The sequence below is a fragment of the Apaloderma vittatum genome, unplaced genomic scaffold (genome assembly GCF_000703405.1).
Source record: "Apaloderma vittatum isolate BGI_N311 unplaced genomic scaffold, ASM70340v1 scaffold14755, whole genome shotgun sequence".
Lineage (NCBI taxonomy): Eukaryota > Metazoa > Chordata > Aves > Trogoniformes > Trogonidae > Apaloderma > Apaloderma vittatum.
This window is the reverse complement of record NW_009715577.1, coordinates 40,313-63,780: the sequence shown is the minus strand read 5'-3', so window position 1 is coordinate 63,780 and position 23,468 is coordinate 40,313. Positions and strand designations below refer to the sequence as shown.

The window sequence follows — 23,468 nt, the reverse complement described above, 5'->3', positions numbered from 1 at the left end:
ACGCTCTTTCATTAGCAATGCTGTGGCACCCTTTTTCAAGTCCTATATCAGAGAATCTGGCAAAGCAGACAGGTAATTCAGTGTAAATACCACACTTCTCTCTTTTAATGAGTTAAAAAAGGTGTGTAATGAAAAATATAACAGTGACTGTTCAGGGCAAGTCACGTGAAAGTGTTTAAGCACAGAGTTGCATATGTTGCTGTTGCTGACTCTGGGAGAGTAGTTCAGACATCTTAAATGTGTTGTGTATGGTTTCTGTTTTGGCTTCTTAGACAGAAAAACGTTTGCTTTTTCAGGGATGGAGATAAGATGGCCCCTTCAGTTGAGAAAAAGATTGCGGAACTTGAAATGGGCCTCTTGCATCTGCAGCAGAATATTGAAATTCCAGAGATTAGTCTGCCAATTCATGCAACCATTACTAACGTGGCCAAGCAGTGTTACGAACGTGGAGAAAAACCAAAGGTTACAGATTTTGGTGAGAAGGCCGAGGATCCATTATTCCTCAATCAGCTACAATCTGGAGTCAACCGCTGGATTAGAGAGATACAAAAGGTACAAAAAAAAAAAAAAAAAAGATTAAAAAAGGTACTAGACTGTATGATAAGAACTTCTGTGTTGCATTGTTTATTGTCTTCACAGTTCAACTGGTAAAAATACTGCTCTGTGCAGGATACCCTGGAGATCTGAGACCAGTATTCTGAGTCACCAGAGTCACTAGTCTAAATAAGACTAAGTCTTAATTCTAGACTAGACTAAGCCTAGTCTAAATTTAGAGTCCAGTCTAAATTGTTCTGCACGTAGCTGAGAGCATGACTTTTTTATCTCTGTTGTAATAGACTCAACTGGCAGTAACTTTCTAAATTTTGTAACTCTTCAAATCTTTACAGGAGACTGAGAGAAAGAAGCATTGGTTTGTTTTAGTATTTCTGCAGATGCATCCACAACCACTTCAAAACAGTTGCTCCGGTCCTGTTTTGTAATCTCTTGTACTCCTGCCTGTAACTTCTCAAAAGAAGTCTGCTCTTCTTTTGCTATTACTCAAAAATAGTATCTCAGATATTACTATGGCTTTTTTTTTTCCCCATGGGCACATAAATACCTACTGCTCATAGAACAGTGATTCCTTTTCTTACTCCAGAGTATAAAACACTGATTTCCTTGCCTGATTCGCCAGAACAGAATACAGACACTGACCAGGAAAGTAGAAAGGTGACCTTTTTGGGCTGTGCTAAAGATACTACATGAAGGTCACAAAACTAACCTTTAGGACCACTGTAATTAACCTTTGACTTGTGTTGCCCTTCTCACAAAGTGAGTGCCAAAACTGTCTGAAGTTGGATTATTAAAACCTGGTAGATACTACGTGTTTCAGTGAGATTTAGTAATGGAGCAGATTTTTGCAGTTGAAGCCTATATATTAAACGTTTTTCTCCCTCCGTTCTCTTTCTCTCTGTTACTTTTAAGGTGACCAAATTAGATCGAGATCCTGCATCAGGCACTGCATTACAGGAGATCAGCTTCTGGTTAAATTTGGAACGGGCTCTGTATCGCATTCAGGAAAAACGTGAAAGTCCAGAAGTTCTTCTGACTTTAGATATTCTGAAACATGGCAAACGTTTTCATGCAACTGTCAGCTTTGATACAGACACAGGTAAAATAGTGGTTGAACAAAATTTTTCACAAAGGTCCTAGGGAACTTAACTTCGTAGGAAACTTTAACGTTGTGGTACCAAGAACAGTGCTGTTTAGAGTAACCTTATTTAGTTAAACCTACAGATTTGATCAGTGAAATGAATAGTTACACTAAAAATATTTTCTGTTACTTTTAGGGCTAAAACAGGCTCTGGAAACAGTGAATGACTATAACCCACTGATGAAAGACTTTCCACTGAATGACTTGCTGTCTGCTACTGAGCTGGACAAAATAAGGCAGGCCCTTGTTGCAATATTTACCCATTTGAGGAAAATCAGAAACACAAAATACCCCATCCAAAGGGCATTGCGTTTGGTGGAGGCTATTTCAAGAGATCTGAGCTCTCAGCTCCTTAAAGTCTTGGGAACCAGAAAACTGATGCATGTTGCCTATGAAGAATTTGAAAAGGTACACTTATGGTTTTGTGATGCTGATGGCTATGTTTTTAATTGGATTGTGACTTTCGGGAGGTGTCTTATTTGAGAGCTAAAGTTCCTGTTCTAAAACTGTCTTCAGGTGATGGTTGCATGCTTTGAAGTATTCCAAACCTGGGATGATGAATACGAGAAGCTACAAGTTCTGCTGAGAGATATTGTGAAAAGAAAAAGGGAGGAGAACCTGAAGATGGTGTGGCGTATCAATCCTGCTCATAGGAAACTCCAAGGTCGTCTTGATCAAATGAGGAAATTCAGGCGTCAGCATGAGCAGCTGAGGGCAGTTATTGTGAGAGTCTTGCGACCTCAGGTAATATTCTTGATTGTTAGCGGACAGGAAACTTTTGTGGTTTCCTCAAGAGTATTCAACTTCAAGAGTGGTCACTACTGTTTTAAAAAGTTACCAACACAAAACTAATGCAACATTCAGTTTCGCTGTTTGCTTCCAGGAACAGTCTAGTTTTGAACTAATAAGCTGATAGGCTTAGCTGTAATTCCGACTTACGCTACATGCTACGTGACCACGCTCATGTTAATAGACACAGCAAGTTGAGTCGTAACAGAGGAGATTAATAAGTGTGTAAATACTTGAGCTTGACTAAACCACAGTGAAAATGAGATTATGCTGCAGAATAGTGGAAGCTTGTAAAGGAACTGTGTTTCCCCATTCCTAGTGGAACTTAACTCTGAGACGTGACTGAAAGTTTATTAAGGATTTGTTACTAATTTTAGGTTTCTTGCAATTCTTCTTAGAACAGACTGTGTTCAGATGTTGTTTGTAGCTAAATTCTGAAGCATCCAACTCACCAAAGTGTGGTTCTAATGCAGGTAACTGCTGTTGCCCAGCAAAATCAAGGAGAGGTGCCTGAACCACAGGATATGAAGGTAGCAGAAGTCCTTTTTGATGCTGCGGATGCTAATGCGATTGAAGAAGTCAATCTGGCTTACGAGAATGTTAAAGAAGTAGATGGGTTAGATGTTTCCAAAGAAGGTACAGAAGCCTGGGAGGCAGCAATGAAACGGTACGATGAAAGAATTGATAGAGTTGAAACAAGAATAACTGCCCGTTTGAGAGACCAGCTTGGTACAGCAAAGAATGCCAATGAGATGTTCCGAATCTTCTCTCGGTTTAATGCCTTGTTTGTCAGGCCTCACATTCGCGGTGCCATTCGTGAATATCAAACACAACTGATCCAGCGTGTAAAAGATGACATTGAGTCTCTTCATGACAAGTTTAAAGTACAGTACCCCCAGAGTCAAGCTTGTAAAATGAGTCATGTTCGTGACTTGCCTCCTGTGTCTGGGTCTATAATTTGGGCCAAACAGATTGACAGGCAGCTCACCGCTTACATGAAGCGTGTTGAGGATGTCCTTGGCAAAGGCTGGGAGAACCACGTAGAAGGTCAGAAGCTAAAGCAGGATGGAGATAGCTTTCGCATGAAGCTCAACACACAAGAGATCTTTGATGACTGGGCAAGAAAAGTTCAGCAACGCAATCTCGGTGTGTCTGGTCGTATTTTCACCATTGAAAGCACTCGTGTTAGAGGTCGAACAGGAAATGTCCTGAAACTGAAAGTCAACTTCCTCCCAGAAATAATTACACTTTCAAAAGAAGTCCGAAACCTGAAGTGGCTTGGTTTCCGTGTTCCACTAGCAATTGTCAACAAAGCTCACCAAGCAAACCAGCTCTATCCGTTTGCTATTTCGCTCATCGAAAGCGTCCGTACATATGAACGAACGTGTGAGAAAGTAGAAGAGCGTAATACTATCTCACTTCTGGTTGCTGGCCTGAAGAAAGAGGTTCAGGCTTTGATTGCAGAAGGAATCGCACTCGTGTGGGAATCGTACAAACTTGATCCGTATGTACAGCGCCTGGCTGAGACTGTCTTCAGTTTCCAGGAAAAGGTTTGATTTATCTTGCAAATTCTGCAAAATTTTTACTTTTATACTTAAGTAATGTGTGGTTAACCAGAAGTAGAATTGGATAGCTGATGACCCATTCTGTAGCTCTTTGGTTAAGTAGCTGATCGAGTTGATGCAAATGGACCACTTGAATGTGTCTTTTAGTACTACTAATTCATAGACTTGCTGAATCCAAATGAAGTGCCTAACCATTACTGCATAATTATTATTGCCTCTATTTAACCTGTCAAACTAAGCATTCCTTTTTTTCCTAAACCGTTTTAGGTGGATGATCTGCTCATTATCGAAGAGAAAATAGACCTGGAAGTGAGATCGTTGGAAACATGCATGTATGACCACAAGACTTTCTCCGAAATCTTGAACAGGGTTCAGAAAGCTGTGGATGACTTAAATCTTCATTCATATTCAAATTTGCCAATCTGGGTCAATAAGTTGGATATGGAGGTAGGTTTGAGATCGAGGAGTAGTATATATTTTAATAAGATGCAAAATGCTTTTTATTATACTCTTTGTAGTCACCCAGGGAAAATTCTGTCACCTCACTCTCTGAAAATTTCAGTGCTTTTTCAGTATGTAGAAGATACGAGACCTGCTTGGTTTTGGCTGTTGACTTTTGGGATCAGTTAATCCAAAGCAGAGTTTTGTCTTTTGAAGAAAAAAGTTTGATACAGCTTGACTTGTCTAGAAGGTGCTGGGAGGTGGGTTAGATAAAGGATGGTGAAAATTTGCTGTGCTGGTAGCAAAGTCTCTTTGCCTTCGTATTATTTGGTTCTGCTTGTTGAGTTAGGTTTCAGGTTATCGGACACTAGTCCGACTTCAAAGCAGTGTTTCATTACACTGAAGTCCACAAGGACAGGAGAAGCTTTAAATTGATATCCAGTGAAAATTTATCAAAACACTTAAACCTCTTCAGTGACTTAGTAAGGGAGCACTTGGTTCATTGAGGCACCATAGTGTGCCTACTGTCAGAATATATTAACAGTGGGGATCTTAATGCAGTGAACATGCTTTTTGTTTTGCTCCAATGTGGCTTATTTTCTTTAGATTGAAAGAATCCTGGGGGTTCGTTTGCAAGCTGGACTGAGGGCCTGGACCCAAGTTCTTCTTGGACAAGCAGATGACAAAGCAGAAGTTGACATGGATACAGACGCTCCTCAAGTTAGCCATAAGCCTGGTGGTGAACCCAAGATCAAGGTAAGGTGTGGGGGAGTTTTATTATCGTTATTTGGTTACTGTTTTCTTTTCGTTTATTTCCTTATTTTTCCTTAATGTGAGAGTTTTATCTGAGGCTTATATGGGAAATAAATATTTCCTCTCTGTCTGGTTTTGGAGGTGTACTTGCCTCCTCCTATTTAAATACAAGTTGGTCTTTCAAAACTGTGTACTACGTCTTGAAGTCCGAAATTCTAGTCTACATGTTCTACATGTAGTAGCATCTGCCAGTAAAACTGAGTGTTTACTGTTTCTGCAGAACATTGTACATGAACTAAGAATAACCAACCAGGTGATATACTTGAATCCACCAATTGAAGAGTGTAGATACAAACTTTATCAAGAAATGTTTTCTTGGAAGATGGTAATCCTGTCACTACCAAGAATTCAAAGTCAGAGATATCAGGTAAGTATAATGAAGCTGTATCTAAGCTCGAGGAATTATTTTCACTTTGCAGTGAATTGTGCTCAATATCTTACTGTGTTGCTCTTGGACTGAATCTGAGTGCCCTGGAAATACATTCATATCGCATATATACTTGTGGTTGTCAGGTTGGAGTGCATTATGAGCTGTCTGAGGAAGAGAAATTCTATCGTAATGCATTGACAAGGATGCCTGATGGTCCTGCGGCTCTGGAGGAATCATACTCTGCTGTCATGGGAATTGTGACCGAAGTGGAACAGTATGTCAAGGTAGGAGATGGATTCCACCTAATGGTACAGCTAAAACGAGCATGGACTTTTCTCTCAGTTTTCCTGGGGGCTTGGAGGACATCCACTGTAGAAGTACTGAACATTGTTTGTGCGCTACCTCGATTAGGTTTGGCTGCAGTATCAGTGTCTGTGGGATATGCAGGCTGAAAACATATACAACCGTCTTGGAGAAGACCTGAACAAGTGGCAAGCCCTTTTAGTTCAGATAAGAAAGGCAAGAGGAACGTTTGACAATGCAGAAACCAGAAAGGAGTTTGGACCTGTTGTCATAGACTATGGCAAGGTAAGATATTCTAATTATTGTTTGTGATAAATACATGAAATATCAGATTGGATGTACTTCAGAAAATAGGGAGGCTGACAGATTACTTATTATGTAACTTTATTCAATTGTAGGTACAATCAAAGGTGAACTTGAAGTATGACTCCTGGCACAAGGAAGTGCTTAGCAAATTTGGCCAAATGCTTGGTCAGAATATGACAGAGTTTCATTCTCAAATTTCTAAGGTAAGACAAGTCCAAATTCCAGTTTTTCACTTTCAGATCAACAGCTCTAGATTTCTAAAACACTGATTTGTGCCCCAAACAGTCCCGTCAAGAACTGGAGCAGCATTCAGTGGACACTGCCAGCACATCAGATGCAGTGACGTTCATCACGTACGTGCAGTCCTTGAAACGTAAAATCAAGCAGTTTGAAAAACAAGTTGAGGTATGTTGTCTTCCTAATGATTCTTACTTTGGGAAATGTCAGGCTTAGCTCTTAAAATGCACCTTCATGGTATTCAGGTTCTTTTGAGAATGGACTCTAACTTAGTGTCCGCATGAATCCTATGAACTCTGTAATGAGCACTTGTTGAAATGCATTATTTGGTCTTGTGACTTAAGTTAGTTTTGTCTTTTAACCTAACGGCGACTGTTTCTTGCAGCTTTATCGTAATGGTCAGCGCTTGCTTGAGAAACAGAGGTTCCAGTTTCCATCCTCTTGGTTGTACATTGACAACATTGAAGGAGAATGGGGTGCCTTTAATGACATCATGCGTAGAAAGGATTCTGCCATTCAACAACAAGTAGCAAATCTGCAGATGAAGATAGTTCAAGAGGATCGTGCAGTGGAGAGCCGAACAACTGACTTGCTGACAGACTGGGAGAAAACAAAGCCTGTAACAGTAAGTAGTGATTATTAATACTCATTCAGCAAATAAGGTAGATTCTCTGCATTGAATAAGAAGTAGGCAGATTATTTTTATGCTTTTCTGCAGTTTTTCATTTTCAATGATGGTGAAAGTCTTTGAGAGTTCTATAATAACTTGCCAGTGTGTTGATTTTGGGCTGGGAGGCGGGGTGGCACAGGGAAATTCACCCTTAAAATGTAGGCCTCTGTTAGGTCCAAAAAGTAGGATGCCTTCAGTTAGTAACAAAGCTTTGGCTGAAACAAGGGACATGTTATAGAGGCATGCGTGTAGGAGGACATAGAAACAAGATCTGTGGGGTTTTTTTCCCCTAAAATGTTGCTTAGTAAACCTGAAAAAAAGTGGGATGAGACTTACTCTGGATTAGTATGTAGCCTTATTGTCAAAAAACTGGAAATGGAAAAATAATGAGACAAGTGAACATTTAGTATTTAGTCCTTGCTTTCAATTTGATGGTAGCATTTTTGCATTAATGTATCCTATGCAAACTTCAGGGAAACCTGCGCCCAGAAGAGGCTCTTCAAGCTCTTACCATCTATGAAGGAAAGTTCGGTAGGCTGAAGGATGATCGTGAGAAATGCGCAAAGGCCAAGGAAGCTCTGGAACTAACAGATACGGGACTGCTCAGTGGCAGCGAAGAGCGTGTCCAGGTACAGCCTGCTCACACGATGTCCTGTCAGCTTCAAATAAAAATTTTTCATTTCTCTTGCTCTCCCTTAAGAGAGTGACTTGTAGCATCTGATGTACTAGTGTCAAGACACAGTCTCTACAGGCTTCCAGTTCTAACCTTAAGGGGCTGCCTGTGGTCTTTCTTGATGATCTTATTCTCATGAAGCTATTACATAACCTGAAATGCAAAAATCTCCTCTGGGTAGTTTAGTATTGCAGTTCTGTTGAATGGGCAAGATGTTGAAAGTATTCTGTTGAAGAAATTAGGAATAACTGCTATTGTTTGATACGTTCTTTACTATAGGTAGCCCTTGAAGAGTTGCAGGATCTCAAAGGCGTCTGGTCGGAACTCTCTAAGGTCTGGGAACAGATTGATCAAATGAAAGAACAGCCCTGGGTTTCAGTGCAGCCTCGCAAGGTACTTGACTTCTGTATACATAAACAATGTAACTACTGCAAGTATATGCAAATTAAGAATTAGCCCTCTTGAGATAGGCATGTTCAGCTGTCTAGTTCCAGCTCGTTTTCAGTGTTTAGGTACCTGTTTCTCAGTATCTTGTGAGCATGCTTCTTCTTATGTGAAGCAATCAAAAAAATAAAATCACAGGGTTTGTCACAAGTTAAGTATTTTTGTAAGAGGTTTATGGGATTCCTGTAGTTTTGAAATTGAGATTGGACTGCATCTACACAGAAGAAGTTGCGCTGTTTTAAATAGGCTCATGGACCTTATTAGGGAAACTTCATAGTATGGCTGGATTAACAGTATCAGTTTCAGTTCAGTTCTCGGGGAGTGATAGGACCCTTAAGTCATAAACTGCCTGTGACAATATTATGCCACAAATTTTAATCAGACCAATGAATTATGTTCCTGGGCATAGAATAACCGCATTTTACACAAATAAGTATAACACTAGACGAGGTGACTAGCGAGACGTTTCGGTAAAAATACATAGAAAGCTTTAAATTTGAGCAACTATGTGCACAGCACTTGCAGAGAAAGATTTCATCGGTTTTATGTTACTGACAGCTTCGACAAAACTTAGATGGTTTGCTGAACCAACTGAAAAACTTCCCTGCCCGCTTGCGACAGTATGCCTCCTATGAGTACGTGCAGAGACTTCTGAAGGGCTACATGAAGGTAAGCTGTCCACATTTCTAAAACACATGTATTTTATGGTTCAAGTTCAAGGATGTAACTTGCTTTCTTGTCTTCTGTAGATAAACATGTTAGTTATTGAACTGAAATCCGAGGCGCTTAAAGATCGTCACTGGAAACAGCTGATGAAAAGGCTCCATGTTAACTGGGTTGTCTCAGAATTGACCCTGGGTCAGATCTGGGATGTGGATTTACAGAGAAATGAAGCAATCGTCAAAGATGTTCTGCTTGTGGCTCAGGGAGAGATGGCTTTGGAAGAGTTCTTGAAACAGGCTAGTATCAGCTTTTTTATGTGTGCATGTAATAGCAAATCGAAGGCTTACTGTCAGGTGGCTCTCGCTTGTGTAGTGAACTTGACAGTCTTAAGTTGTCAGTACAAGTGCTGAGGCCTTGTGAAACACTCTGTTTAGCAGAACATCTTACAGCTCTGTAAGCTTCCTCTCATGAAACTTGAATTACTTGGGAAAAACAATCTTTGATCATGACTGCAAAGACACGCACCTTGTTTAACTAACCGAATCGTATTCTTAATGTTTTTAATAAAAGCTTGATCATAACTCAGAATACTTGGGTAAAAAAAGTAAAATCTGATTAATGTATTTCTACTTTGGAACTGTGTTGGATCAGAAATTATTGATGTCATATCCTCATTTTTTTTTCTTCAGATAAGAGAGGTGTGGAACACCTATGAGCTGGACTTGGTCAATTATCAGAACAAATGTCGTTTGATTCGTGGGTGGGATGACCTTTTCAACAAAGTAAAAGAGCACATTAACAGCGTGTCTGCTATGAAGCTGTCACCCTACTACAAGGTAAAATGGAGAACAAATCTTATTAATTCTGCCTTTTTCTCTTGTTTAGTTTATGTATTTGTCAGCAGGGATTGTATTCACTGTTTAATTTGACAATTGCATGTGCATCCTTTGTAACTCTGAAGCAACCGTTTTCACTAATAATTATTAACAGTCAAAACTCCTGATACTATTAAAATTAATGCAATGTTTAAACTTCAGGTGTTTGAGGAAGATGCCCTTAGCTGGGAAGATAAGCTGAACCGTATCATGGCACTCTTTGATGTCTGGATAGATGTCCAAAGGCGGTGGGTCTACCTGGAGGGTATCTTTACTGGTAGCGCAGACATCAAGCACTTGCTGCCTGTGGAGACTCAGCGGTTCCAAAGGTAACATTTTAAATGCTTTGTTCTTGCCTCTCTGGAGCACCATGTGGTCAGGCCTGCAATTTCATGACTTCACTATAGCCCTCTCTGTGTTGAAATACTGGTTGTTTTTTTACCTGGTCCAGATGGATTAAAGCTCTGATGTAAATGTAAGTTCATGAAGCAAACAAGTATAGCAAGGGGTGTGTGTAGGCAGCTGTGACAGAAGAGGTTTATAATAAGGAAGATGGTGGAGATCCAGGTGTGTTTTCTTGTTAGCTGCAGTCAGCTGCCTCAAGGATTTGTCTGGCATTGTGGGTGCAACAAACAGGCTGATTTCTGTTGCTGTAGCCTTTAGTCTTTCTCTTCAAACATTGTTTTTTTCATCTGTTTTAAGTTGCTCTGGTCATCCTTACTTATTTCACACACAGTCAAGTCAAAGAATCAGATTCATGCATCTTTTCAGGAAGCAAAGGAAAATAGACCTTCACTAGTGGAATTGATTGAACGTTGCAAAGAAGTTAGATTTTATTGTTGTGGACTTGAGGCAGATGAAGAGCCATTTTGGGAATTCAGCCTTGTATTCCCTGGGGCAGTCGCAACAATTAGATTGCGGTCATTTAGAGACAAATAGCTTTGGTGTTCTGGAGGCCTGTGGTTACTGAATTTGCGCTAATGTGTACTGTGTTGTTTTATTGCAGCATCAGCACTGAATTTTTGGCACTCATGAAAAAGGTGTCCAAATCTCCTCTTGTGATGGATGTTCTTAACATTCAGGGTGTGCAGAGGTCATTAGAGAGACTGGCAGACTTGCTTGGGAAGATACAGAAGGCACTGGGAGAATACTTGGAAAGGGAGAGGTCCTCTTTCCCACGGTAAGAATTTGACTCTTGATGTAAAGTAACCTCTGTCTGTGCAGGAATTGGTGTACCATCTTGTAAAGCCTCTGCCAGTTTTTATGTTGCATATATATCTCTCTATATATATAAGCTTTTATGACTGTTTAGATCTGTATTGTCTAAATACAGAATTCAGTTACGTATGCTTCTCGGGAAGTGAAACTAAAACTTGCCTTACGTGCTTATCAGTGACTAGCTGTAGGATTCAGATATTGTTTAAGGAACTGTTGCAGCTGATTTCTCTAAACTTGCAGGTTCTGTTTTGAATTGCTTCGTTCTCACATTTGATTGAAGGACAGTGTCTAAACAGTCACAATCAAGTATTTAAATCATTGGTTCTAACTTACCTGTAGTCCTCAAGTAGTTTGTCACATAGCATGAGAGGGTAAGGGTGAGGGAGGTACTAACTGGGAGTTCTCCCTGCCTGATAGACTTAATTCAATCCCAAAATCCACTATATTTCAGGGATTGATGGGTAGAGAAAACGATCCACAACATGGAGCATGTATATGCTTTTTTATAGTACAGACCACATGAACTAAGACCTAATCTTTAAAACTGAAGTATGGCTTCTAGCAAATTTATGGTTCATGTACTTTTCCAGTGTTGAGGAAATTACTCCTATATAGTGGCCATCTATGAAACATAAATAAAGTAAAAGAGGTAGTTGGAATTCTGATACAGATCTGATTTTATGTAATTGCTAGGTTTTATTTTGTTGGTGATGAAGACTTGCTGGAAATCATTGGAAACAGCAAAAACGTTGCTAAGCTTCAGAAACACTTCAAGAAGATGTTTGCTGGTGTTTCTAGTATTATTCTCAATGAAGATAATTCTGTGGTTCTTGGGATATCCTCACGTGAAGGAGAGGAGGTATAGCTGCAGTGTTTCTTTTTAAGTAGAATTCTGAAAATATATGAATATGGGCTGACTTAAACCTAATTCTTGCAGGTGCTGTTCAAAACACCTGTCTCCATCACAGAACATCCCAAGATCAATGAGTGGCTCACTCTTGTTGAAAAAGAAATGAGAGTGACCCTTGCTAAATTGCTTGCAGAATCTGTTACTGAAGTAGAAATCTTTGGAAAAGCGACTTCAATTGATCCAGCAGTCTACATCTCTTGGATCGACAAATACCAGGTATCCATGTGGAACTCTTAAGCATACTCCAGCTTGGCTACTTCAGCAAGGAAGACTCTCTGACGAGGTTTTTCTGTTACACAGGCGCAGCTTGTTGTCCTGTCAGCCCAGATTGCGTGGTCTGAGAACGTCGAGTCAGCCCTCAATGGTGGTACGGGTGGAGTTGGAGACAACAGTCCTCTCCAGTCTGTGCTAGCTAACGTTGAGGTCACACTCAATGTCCTGGCAGACTCTGTGCTGATGGAGCAGCCACCTCTTCGCAGAAGGAAACTGGAGCACTTGGTAGGTAAAAACCTCCTTTGCTCTTCCAGGTTTGCAGGTTAGAATTATAAAAGGTTAATGAAAGGATTGATAAGTCTTTGGCTTATTTTCCCTCTAGGAGGAAGTTTCATGTAATTCAAGCAACTGCTTTAGTCCCTGATTCTGTGGGTGGTGGTAGTTTTTCGATCTAGTCATCTTAATGCAAGAGAGCATATTATAGACTAGCTCACTGAAATGATCTTCAGACTAGCTCTTCTCAATATGGAAGTTGCCGATTTCTTCTATAAAATGTAAAATGCCTCATTAAGCTGCTTCTTACTGTAATTATTATGTGCTTTTGTTTGTACATAAAGTTTGAGAGGAGAGGAAAAGTTAAAATCTTATGGGTTATTTTTATAGGGAAATATCTGGTCTATTTTAGGAATACTTATCATCTTTATTTCTGGCAAATGAAATATCTAGTTCAGTAGTGCAGTGAATTAACGGCCTGTCTGTCAGCTTTCCTGAAAGCTGAAGTCCTTAACAAGAGCAGGCAACATTGTTAGTGTTGTCTTTGTAACAACAGATTTTGAGGTAGAGGCTGTTGGTAGGTCACGATTTCAGAATAATGTGAATTTACTACACTAATTTGAGAAGCTGTAGGATTCCTGGTTTTATTAGCAATGGCTTGTATTGCTGTGGTCTAAGGAGTTAACTTCGTTCTCCAGATCACCGAGTTGGTGCACCAGAGAGATGTTACAAGATCACTGATCAAAAGCAAGATTGACAACTCCAAATCCTTTGAGTGGCTCAGCCAAATGCGGTTCTACTTCGACCCAAAGCAGACAGATGTGTTGCAACAGCTGTCCATTCAGATGGCAAATGCCAAATTCAACTACGGTTTTGAGTACCTTGGTGTTCAGGATAAACTTGTACAGACTCCTCTTACTGACCGCTGTTACCTGACAATGACACAAGCCCTGGAGGCGAGACTTGGAGGATCACCATTTGGTAAGTTTGTACTGAAGTACAGGTATATAAACTCTAATTCTTCCTAATATATAGCTCTAATGTAAACACGCAGAGCACTGCAACTAAGATATCAAAGAACGAAACAGTCTTTTAGGGAATGATGTAACAGTTCTAGGGTTTGCATAATCTCCTTGTCAGGGACCATCAGAATCGGCATGCTGGCAGATCACATGCATAAGCACTGGTACCTTAGATCACAAACACTAAACCGTGTCTGTCTCACTTTAAAAATAGGTCCTGCTGGTACTGGTAAAACAGAATCTGTTAAGGCTCTTGGACATCAACTTGGCCGCTTTGTGTTGGTTTTCAACTGTGATGAAACGTTTGACTTCCAGGTAAGCTGTTGGATTAAAGAGAAATGTCCTCTTTCCTTTGCAATAGGAATCTTTTCAGAACTCCAAAATAGCCAGCAGTGTTTATTTTCAAGATGATTTTCTATACGTGTTTACTGAGCCAGTATCTATAATCTATACACTTTCTGAAGGAATGCCTTGGTTTGTATTTTTTAATAATTCCTTAGTCTTGTAGTGGAGAAGACTAGACAGGTTGATTTCTATTCATCCTAAAACAGTGGCTTTTAGACCTCCATCATATTCCCTCATATTGCATTTTGTGGAATCCTACCTTAAAAGTTGGAAGCCTTATCATGCTCATCCCATTCAATTTGTTCTTCTGAAACGTTTCAGAATTCTAATATCTTTGTGCAAAAGACTAGAACTGCACCTGCTATTAATGGTATCAGCAAACAAAACATTATGCAGTGGACTGACTTTGACGTTTGTGAATATGCTGCAGTTTAGTATGTAGTAACAGGAAGCCACGTTCCTAATCTGTGAAGCAGTGAAGGTCTGAAAGTTGTTAGAAACCTTCTATAGCTCTTACAGTACTACAAAGACAGTAACCTGCATGTAAATACAGCTCCTTCCTGCCTTGGATGCATTTTTAAAGTGCTCTTCTCTGCAAGAGTGATCAAGCAGCTTCAGTGATTTTTTTCGTCTATGTGCAGGCAATGGGACGCATCTTTGTGGGACTTTGCCAAGTGGGTGCTTGGGGCTGCTTTGACGAGTTCAACAGACTGGAGGAGCGTATGCTCTCTGCTGTTTCACAGCAAGTTCAGTGCATCCAGGAAGCCTTGCGAGAGCATTCCAACCCCAACTATGACAAGAGTATGTAATTGTTCATTCCTAATAGAGTTGTACATTGTCTTTTAACATGCTTCGTGCTGTTTTGTTGCTCAAATTTCTCCCAAAAAATCTAACGATGAAGCCACTGTCAATACTCAAAAACTCGAAGTAATGTTCAGCTGGTAGAAATTTGTACTGAATTGCAGTAGTAGAGAACTGTTCATGACTGTTGGAAACTAAAGTATGGCTTCTGTTCTTAAGAGTGTTGATCACTGACTCAGGTGTAACTAAATGCACTCTATTTTCAGCTGCAACACCTATTACTTGTGAGCTGCTGAACAAACAAGTCAAAGTGAGCCCTGACATGGCAATATTCATCACTATGAATCCTGGCTATGCAGGCAGATCAAATCTGCCTGACAATTTGAAGAAGTTGTTCCGTAGCTTGGCAATGACAAAACCAGACCGTCAGTTGATTGCCCAGGTCATGTTGTACTCCCAAGGTTTCCGTACGGCTGAAGTGCTTGCCAATAAGATAGTACCATTCTTCAAGTAAGTAACACAGTTAGCTTTGATCAGTGAAAATAGTTTGTTGTTAAAACTATGATGTTCTTTGCAACTCACTAAGCGTGTCGTACAGCAGTCATTTCAAGGAAACAATGACATTTACTGGCTGTTATGTTGGTCCCCGCTGAGAACCAAATTGTATTTTCTCTTCTGCTTCTTAGGCTTTGTGATGAACAACTGTCTTCCCAAAGTCATTATGATTTTGGCTTGAGAGCACTGAAGAGTGTGCTGGTTAGTGCAGGTAATGTGAAGAGGGAGAGGATTCAGAAGATAAAGCGGGAGAAAGAAGAGCGTGGTGAAGTTGTCGATGAGGGAGAAATTGCTGAGAACTTACCAGAACAAGAGGTAATGTTTCTGTGGACTCTTTACTTCTCTGATAAAATACAGGATGCACGCTAAATAAAGCTTATAACCTTGCAGTGTTTACCATTTAGTGTTAAACCATGTAAGCAAAGTAATTTTGGTTAGAAAGAGTGGTAATTTGACAGTTTATGAGCACCAAGTTAACCATGTTTTAGGAGTCCCTGAATCATAGTTTAAAAGTCATCTTCTTGGGAGGTGGTTCCTTCGTAACACTTAATGCTGATGAGTTCCTCAACAGTTAATACCAAAAGTACAGGAAGGGGACTTAAGAAAGTGCAGTTGTACAGACTGAAAATCAGTATGAATTCATTGTGTAATTTCAAGGCTGAAACCTCATCACTGGTTGTTTTTACCAAGACTACGGTGGTCTGGTGCTTTATCAGTAAAGTATTTAGCAAAGTATTGCTTGTCAAACATATTTCGTAAAGTGAACCTAACAACAAATTTTAACCAAAACACATGTAACTCTGCAGATCCTGATCCAAAGTGTATGTGAAACTATGGTACCAAAACTGGTTGCAGAAGACATCCCATTGTTGTTCAGTCTCCTTTCTGATGTATTCCCTGGAGTGCAGTATCATCGTGGGGAGATGACAGCCTTGCGAGAGGAGCTGAGGAAAGTGTGTCAGGAAATGTACCTTACCTATGGTGATGGAGAGGAAGTTGGTGGCATGTGGGTTGAAAAGGTAAAATACAAAACTGAAAACGTGGAATTGAAGTTTATGTATAAGACTAAACTTCCTTTTTTATTATGATAGGCAGGAAGCTTTTTCCCTGTCTTAAGTGAGCAATATGTAGAAGCTTTGATTGACTACAGAAGTTTAAACTTTATTGGTACATCATTTTTTCTGTCGCAGGTTCTTCAGCTGTATCAGATTACACAGATAAATCATGGACTGATGATGGTTGGTCCCTCTGGAAGTGGAAAGAGCATGGCTTGGAGAGTACTTCTGAAAGCCCTCGAACGGCTGGAAGGTGTGGAAGGTGTTGCTCATATTATAGATCCAAAAGCAATCAGCAAAGATCACCTCTATGGTACTTTGGATCCGAACACCAGAGAATGGACAGATGGCTTGTTTACACATGTCCTGAGAAAGTGAGTCTTTAATAGCACAGATGAGAAATGGCTGGTACGTTTGTGCTCTGGATAGTCTGTCCTCGCTGAGTTATTGTTCTCTACTGAAATAAATATTTTCTTTAATGTAGAATCATAGACAATGTGAGAGGTGAGCTACAGAAACGTCAGTGGATTATCTTTGATGGTGATGTAGACCCTGAATGGGTTGAGAACTTAAACTCTGTTTTGGATGACAACAAACTACTGACTCTGCCAAATGGAGAACGTCTCAGCCTTCCACCAAATGTAATGCTACTTTTTTTAAATGATGTTTACCTACTGTCCTATAAACTCGTTGCTTTTGCCTTAATCCATACTAGTGCTGTCCCTCTTTCTCATCACAAGTGGAGTAATACTGATCTGGGGTGGTGGTTTGCTGGAGTTAGTAGCTTTTGTGGAAACAAACATTTCATGTTACACTTACTCTATTTACAATCTGTGGATGGTGTAAAAACCTAGGGTAACAGTCAGTAATGATGAAAATACCTAGGATAGTGTAATGCTGTCGGTGACTATTGAGAGGCTAAATACAAATTAATTTCTTTTAAAAGGTCTGTGTTTTGGGGGGGAAGGTTTTTTCTGTTTGCTTTTGGTTTTATTTCAAACTCTAGTTTCAAATTTCTACCCCTTAGGTGCGTATCATGTTTGAGGTACAGGATCTGAAATACGCCACTCTGGCTACTGTGTCAAGGTGTGGCATGGTCTGGTTCAGTGAGGATGTTCTCAGTACAGACATGATATTCAATAACTTCCTGGCCAGACTAAGAAGTATTCCTCTGGATGAAGGTGAGGAGGAAGCTCAAAGAAGGCGAAAGGGTAAAGAAGATGAAGGAGAAGAAGCAGCGTCCCCAATGTTGCAGGTATAGCTTGGGTTACACTTGTATCACAACTAGTATGGCATACCTAGAATTTATAACAGCCTATCGTAGAAAAACTGGCTTTCTCTTGACATCTTTTTTTTAAAAAAAAGTATTAAATTACGAAGCATTATTTCCTGCTGTCTGGTAATCAAATGAGAAGGAAGTGCCCTGAGCAGTGTTTTGTCTCTCCCCAACAGATTCAGAGAGATGCTGCAACAATAATGCAGCCGTATTTCACATCTAATGGCCTGGTTACTAAAGCGCTTGAACATGCTTTCAAGTTGGAGCATATTATGGATCTCACCCGCTTGCGCTGTCTTGGTTCTCTGTTCTCGATGTTGCATCAAGCTTGCCGCAACGTAGCCCAGTACAATGCGAATCATCCAGACTTCCCGATGCAGATAGATCAACTAGAGCGTTACATCCAGGTAAATACAATGTGCTCCTAGGTGAGGGCTGTGTTTGATGTGACAGCTTAGCAGCTAGATTTGATTTATTGTTCATTCGAGTTTTGTTCCGTTACTCTAAAGCCAATAGCTGCTTTTGCTGCTTCTTACAGAGGTACCTGGTCTATGCAATACTGTGGTCTCTTTCTGGAGACAGTCGTTTGAAAATGAGAGCGGAGCTGGGAGAATACATCAGGAGAATCACCACTGTGCCGCTGCCAACTGCACCAAACATACCTATAATTGACTATGAGGTAAACATTTCTTATGCTAGAAGTGTTGTTCTTTCGTGTTCCTAGAAGCTAATTTTAGATTTTGGAGATGAAACTGGAAAATGAAATGCTAGACTATCCTAATTCAGAAAATAAGCTGCCTGTTTAAAGAAACATATAAATTCGATGCCACAAACTATTTAGTGCTTCAAAAAAAATGTAACAGAGGTTGAGCTTTATTCCTGTTCTAAACTGTCCAATTGTGCTTTTGTGCTCCTAGGTGTCCATTACAGGTGAATGGGTGCCGTGGCAATCCAAGGTTCCTCAAATTGAAGTTGAAACACACAAAGTTGCAGCTCCTGATGTTGTAGTACCAACCCTAGATACAGTTCGCCATGAGGCGCTGTTGTATACTTGGCTGGCGGAGCACAAACCTCTGGTACTGTGTGGCCCACCAGGCTCTGGAAAGACCATGACCCTCTTCAGTGCTCTCAGAGCTCTGCCTGACATGGAGGTACACAAGAGTGTGTGTGTGTGTGTGCACGTATTTAAGTAGTACCAAATCTCCTTGAAGATTAAAGCAGACTGAGTATGGAAAGGACTCGCTAGCCAGCATTCAGTGATACCTTCATCTCAGTCCTGTATACTTAGCAAAAAATACAAACTATGTTGCACAGAATCTTGAGACCTTAACCTAAAAGCAACCTCTTTCCTTTACTACTTCATTAATATAGGAGCATTGCTCCATTCAGTATTTTAAAACCTGTGGTAATTTTAAGAATAGCTCTCAGGTGGAGTAACCCGACATGTTTTAAGTACAAGATTGGGCAGGAGGCATTTGCAGCATGGCAGATGGAGATCCTGCAGTGCGAAACACACAGTATTTAGTCAGAATACAAGTAGTAAACTGAAATATAGATGGTGTATGTACTCACACTGTGGAAAGCCAAATGTACCTGTTTTCAGGACTCTTGATAAGCTCTTTTTAAAGCCCTAATATATTTTACCTATTTATTTCAACTCTTCTCTTTTTAAGGTGGTCGGACTCAACTTTTCTAGTGCTACCACTCCAGAACTGCTCTTGAAAACTTTTGATCACTACTGCGAATACAGGCGCACACCTAATGGGGTGGTGCTGGCTCCTGTACAGTTAGGAAAGTGGCTGGTGCTGTTCTGTGATGAAATCAACTTGCCGGATATGGATAAGTATGGCACACAGAGAGTCATCTCCTTCATTCGACAGGTTTGGTGTTCTTTGTAATCAACTCTGCTGTAATGGTTATTTTCAGGGAAATACAGTGTTCTACTGATTTTATGTGGGGTTTTTTTTCCAGATGGTGGAACATGGAGGGTTCTATCGTACATCAGACCAGACATGGGTGAAACTGGAGAGAATTCAGTTTGTTGGTGCATGTAATCCACCTACTGATCCTGGAAGAAAACCCCTCTCACATAGGTAATGTATCTAGTAAACTCTATATAGCAACAGAAATAGCGGTTAAAGCCGAAACATTGACTGTATAATCTGTTCTTAAAACACTTGTTTGACACCAGCTGTGAAATTGTACTCATTCCTTCTGAACTAACTGCTGGTTGGTTCTTATCCTGACAGCCAGCCAGTGAATTCACTGTTACACTTCTTGAATAATGTGTCTGAAATGCTATGAATACTTCAGAATGCTTTTTGAAGCAATCAAGCCTGCTCTAGTTACTGCGAATAATCTAGAATCAAGCAGTTAGTTAATTTTGGCAAAAAAAATATGAAAACAGTACAGACTGTAATTTGACTTTCTGGACTATGTCATATGCTAATCTTTCAGATTTTTGCGACATGTTCCTGTGGTTTATGTGGACTACCCAGGACCAGCTTCACTGACTCAGATATACGGAACATTCAATCGTGCGATGCTAAGGCTGATCCCATCACTTCGCACGTATGCAGAACCTCTCACAGCTGCTATGGTAGAGTTCTACACAATGTCTCAGGTAACTTGTCAAATACAACCTGAAACTAGTCAGAACTCTTCTTTTCATGCTGAATCATTTAACACACATAGTTTACCTTTCATATGGATAATATATGTACAAGACCTCAACTACTTGCTGTGGTTCTGGTAAAAGCCACTGAATGGTGCTGGCAAAGTAACATCGTGCAGTGCCAAGGCCTGTAAACAATATTGTACAGCTTTGGGATGAAATAACTATCTTTAAATTTTTAGGAGAGGTTCACTCAAGACACTCAGCCACACTACATCTATTCACCTCGTGAAATGACTCGATGGGTGAGAGGCATATTCGAAGCATTACGACCACTGGAAACTTTACCGGTTGAAGGCCTTATCAGGATTTGGGCCCATGAGGCCTTACGTCTCTTCCAAGACAGGTAAAATAAAAATCAACATGAGGAAGGGAAAAAAAAGAGTATTAAAATGCAAAATTAATTTTCTCCACTCCTTGCCAACTGTCATTAGAAGACCAAACTGCAGCATACTTCGTGTTAAATAACCAGAATACAAATTGGGAATATTTGCCTTCCCTGTAATTAGACGCTCTTGGGAGTAGTATCTGTGCAAACCAGAAATACGCTTCAGTTGTAACACTGCCATGTGATGGGATTATATCCTCACATTACAGGGGATTTGTAGTCACTGAGATTTTTCTTTGTCCAGACTTGTAGAAGATGAGGAGAGACGCTGGACTGATGAGAACATTGATATGGTTGCTCTGAAACACTTCCCCAATATTGACAAAGAAAAAGCTATGAGCAGACCTATCTTATACAGCAACTGGCTGTCGAAGGTAAGTAAAAAATGTATTATAAAAAAAGAGTTTGGAGCAGCTGAGTGATGTAGCTCATATGACTAGGTTAACATGATAATCGGTGTCCATCATTTTGTTAAACTTATTTTCAAGAAGGTCTTACTATGATTGCATGAAGTGAACTCTGCCACAAAGTTAATAGCTGTTATGCCGGGGATAGTACTGTGACATGTATCACAGTACATAAAGACAGTATATTTTTTTTATATATATACGTATATATACACACACACACAGTAATATAAGTAATTTCTCAAGAACAGTATAATACTCCCAGAAAGTTGCTGACAGTTATTACTTACGGACTCTCTTGAATAAGACTGTGACCCTTGAACAATACTGATGCTGTATTTTTATGGTGGACTCCTTCTTGCAATCTAAAGTGACCCAGCTGGGCCATCTGTAGAAATTCTGTTGGGTCAAGGCAAAAGTCGGTATAGCCTCCTAGTCATCTCCCTGATGAATAGCAGGTGGCTAGGAAAGGCTGTTTAAAATCAGTTGGGGGGTGAGGGAGAGGGGAGTGAGTCAGTCATGCTGCATCCCACCGTCTTTGGTTACTGGCAGCACAGACTCAGGCTATGGTAGCTTCAGTAGATACAGTGTTTAAACCTCTTGCTGTTGGTGGCGTTCGAAGCTGTGGACATGTTGCTGTGCAAGTTTAAATGAATACAGCATTCTTAAGCTTTTGTGGAGGATTGCTACTTCAAGTATTCTGATAGTTCTGCTTTCATCTACTAATAAATTACCTCTAAGTGAAGTTTCCTTAATCTTCAATTCCATACTGTATTCACTGGTTCTTTTAGGATTATATTCCAGTGGATCAAGAAGAATTAAGAGACTATGTGAAAGCTAGGCTTAAAGTCTTTTATGAAGAAGAGCTTGATGTACCACTTGTTCTGTTCAATGAAGTCTTGGATCATGTGTTAAGAATTGACCGGTAAGTTCAGACTTGAGTTGCTGTTCATATAAATGGGATTTAAAGACTTTTTCTGAAGTGAAGTAGCCCGAGTACAGAGTAAGTAAGAATGGAACATGATCCCATCGTTGTCCATGGACAGTATACTGTTGGCCTCCAGATAGCAGGATCCTATCTGGAAAGGTGGTGTCAGTTTTGGTACTAACTCGAAGTTTAGGTGTTCAGGAAAAAGACTGAGTTAGCAAACATACTTGGTTATGTTCTTTTTCAGTATCTTCCGTCAGCCACAAGGCCACTTGCTGCTTATTGGAGTCAGTGGAGCAGGGAAGACAACTCTCTCAAGATTTGTTGCCTGGATGAACGGTTTGAGTGTCTACCAAATTAAGGTTGGCATGCTAGTTTTAACTCAAATATCAACCCCTAAAAATCCCATTAAAAGCTAAACCAAAATGTTAATATACAATGTTGAATCCTACTAGGTTCACAGAAAATATACAGGTGAAGATTTTGATGAAGACCTTAGGACAGTATTGAGACGTTCCGGCTGTAAAAATGAAAAAATAGCTTTCATAATGGATGAGTCAAACGTATTGGATTCTGGATTCCTGGAGAGAATGAACACTCTCCTAGCCAATGGAGAGGTAAGAAGATTTTAAGTCAATACTTTGAGCACCTTTTTGTAATTAAAAGGTACAACAAAACTATCTTTTGAATTAGGTTCCTGGTCTCTTTGAAGGAGATGAATATGCCACCCTCATGACTCAGTGTAAAGAAGGGGCACAGAAAGAAGGTTTAATGTTAGATTCACATGAGGAGCTCTACAAATGGTTCACCAGCCAAGTTATTCGCAATCTCCATGTTGTGTTCACTATGAATCCATCTTCTGAGGGCCTGAAGGACAGGGCAGCAACCTCTCCTGCGCTCTTCAACAGGTAATTGCTGTATATTCCAACATGTATTAGAAGTACTGTTGCAACCGTACTTTTTGGGAAGTCTTCACAAATACTTTGTATTCCAGATGTGTCTTGAACTGGTTTGGAGACTGGTCAACTGAGGCATTGTACCAAGTTGGCAAAGAGTTCACAAGCAAAATGGATCTTGAGAAACCAAATTATATCGTGCCCGATTACATGCCAGTTGTGTATGATAAGCTACCACAGCCACCATCACACAGGGAAGCTATTGTTAATAGCTGTGTGTTCGTTCATCAGACTCTTCATCAGGTATGTCTTTATTACACCACTTAACTTGTATGGTCACAGCATCATGCACCGGTTTCCTAAAAAGTATGAAACCAATGAATAATCTACAACCTTTTCTTCCCTAAAGGCTAATGCTCGTCTGGCAAAACGAGGAGGCAGAACCATGGCAATAACACCACGCCACTACTTAGACTTCATCAACCATTACGCCAACTTGTTCAATGAGAAACGAAGTGAATTGGAGGAACAACAAATGCATTTGAATGTTGGTCTCAGAAAAATCAAGGAAACAGTTGATCAGGTACATATCTTCAAAACTTTGCTCTCTGTAAATCTGAAGTGATTAAACAGATCTCCATGCCTAATATGAATTGTCTTTCCCT

General features: G+C 40.1%; 1 protein-coding gene across 1 annotated transcript in view; it reads left to right on the top strand.

Moving 5' to 3' along the window:
- The window catches only part of DYNC1H1 (dynein, cytoplasmic 1, heavy chain 1), a gene marked incomplete at its 5' end in the record, with an annotated part of 41,237 nt that overhangs the window by 786 nt on the left and 16,983 nt on the right, over positions 1–23,468 (top strand). Inside the window, 47 exons of the mRNA XM_009869212.1 lie at positions 1–72; positions 297–552; positions 1,465–1,651; positions 1,830–2,101; positions 2,210–2,437; positions 2,956–4,032; positions 4,315–4,494; positions 5,095–5,244; positions 5,522–5,668; positions 5,815–5,955; positions 6,083–6,259; positions 6,373–6,483; positions 6,566–6,685; positions 6,903–7,142; positions 7,661–7,816; positions 8,140–8,253; positions 8,863–8,973; positions 9,054–9,263; positions 9,657–9,803; positions 10,005–10,171; positions 10,849–11,022; positions 11,754–11,919; positions 11,998–12,186; positions 12,271–12,468; positions 13,155–13,437; positions 13,693–13,793; positions 14,465–14,624; positions 14,891–15,134; positions 15,311–15,494; positions 15,986–16,198; positions 16,370–16,608; positions 16,719–16,875; positions 17,262–17,489; positions 17,687–17,917; positions 18,049–18,189; positions 18,428–18,661; positions 19,184–19,390; positions 19,482–19,603; positions 19,968–20,133; positions 20,367–20,530; positions 20,817–20,946; positions 21,771–21,904; positions 22,155–22,269; positions 22,363–22,524; positions 22,601–22,815; positions 22,902–23,106; positions 23,213–23,386. Of these exons, the coding sequence (XP_009867514.1) occupies positions 1–72; positions 297–552; positions 1,465–1,651; positions 1,830–2,101; positions 2,210–2,437; positions 2,956–4,032; positions 4,315–4,494; positions 5,095–5,244; positions 5,522–5,668; positions 5,815–5,955; positions 6,083–6,259; positions 6,373–6,483; positions 6,566–6,685; positions 6,903–7,142; positions 7,661–7,816; positions 8,140–8,253; positions 8,863–8,973; positions 9,054–9,263; positions 9,657–9,803; positions 10,005–10,171; positions 10,849–11,022; positions 11,754–11,919; positions 11,998–12,186; positions 12,271–12,468; positions 13,155–13,437; positions 13,693–13,793; positions 14,465–14,624; positions 14,891–15,134; positions 15,311–15,494; positions 15,986–16,198; positions 16,370–16,608; positions 16,719–16,875; positions 17,262–17,489; positions 17,687–17,917; positions 18,049–18,189; positions 18,428–18,661; positions 19,184–19,390; positions 19,482–19,603; positions 19,968–20,133; positions 20,367–20,530; positions 20,817–20,946; positions 21,771–21,904; positions 22,155–22,269; positions 22,363–22,524; positions 22,601–22,815; positions 22,902–23,106; positions 23,213–23,386 (9,199 nt within the window). The remainder of the gene's footprint in view (positions 73–296; positions 553–1,464; positions 1,652–1,829; positions 2,102–2,209; positions 2,438–2,955; positions 4,033–4,314; positions 4,495–5,094; positions 5,245–5,521; positions 5,669–5,814; positions 5,956–6,082; positions 6,260–6,372; positions 6,484–6,565; positions 6,686–6,902; positions 7,143–7,660; positions 7,817–8,139; positions 8,254–8,862; positions 8,974–9,053; positions 9,264–9,656; positions 9,804–10,004; positions 10,172–10,848; positions 11,023–11,753; positions 11,920–11,997; positions 12,187–12,270; positions 12,469–13,154; positions 13,438–13,692; positions 13,794–14,464; positions 14,625–14,890; positions 15,135–15,310; positions 15,495–15,985; positions 16,199–16,369; positions 16,609–16,718; positions 16,876–17,261; positions 17,490–17,686; positions 17,918–18,048; positions 18,190–18,427; positions 18,662–19,183; positions 19,391–19,481; positions 19,604–19,967; positions 20,134–20,366; positions 20,531–20,816; positions 20,947–21,770; positions 21,905–22,154; positions 22,270–22,362; positions 22,525–22,600; positions 22,816–22,901; positions 23,107–23,212; positions 23,387–23,468) is intronic.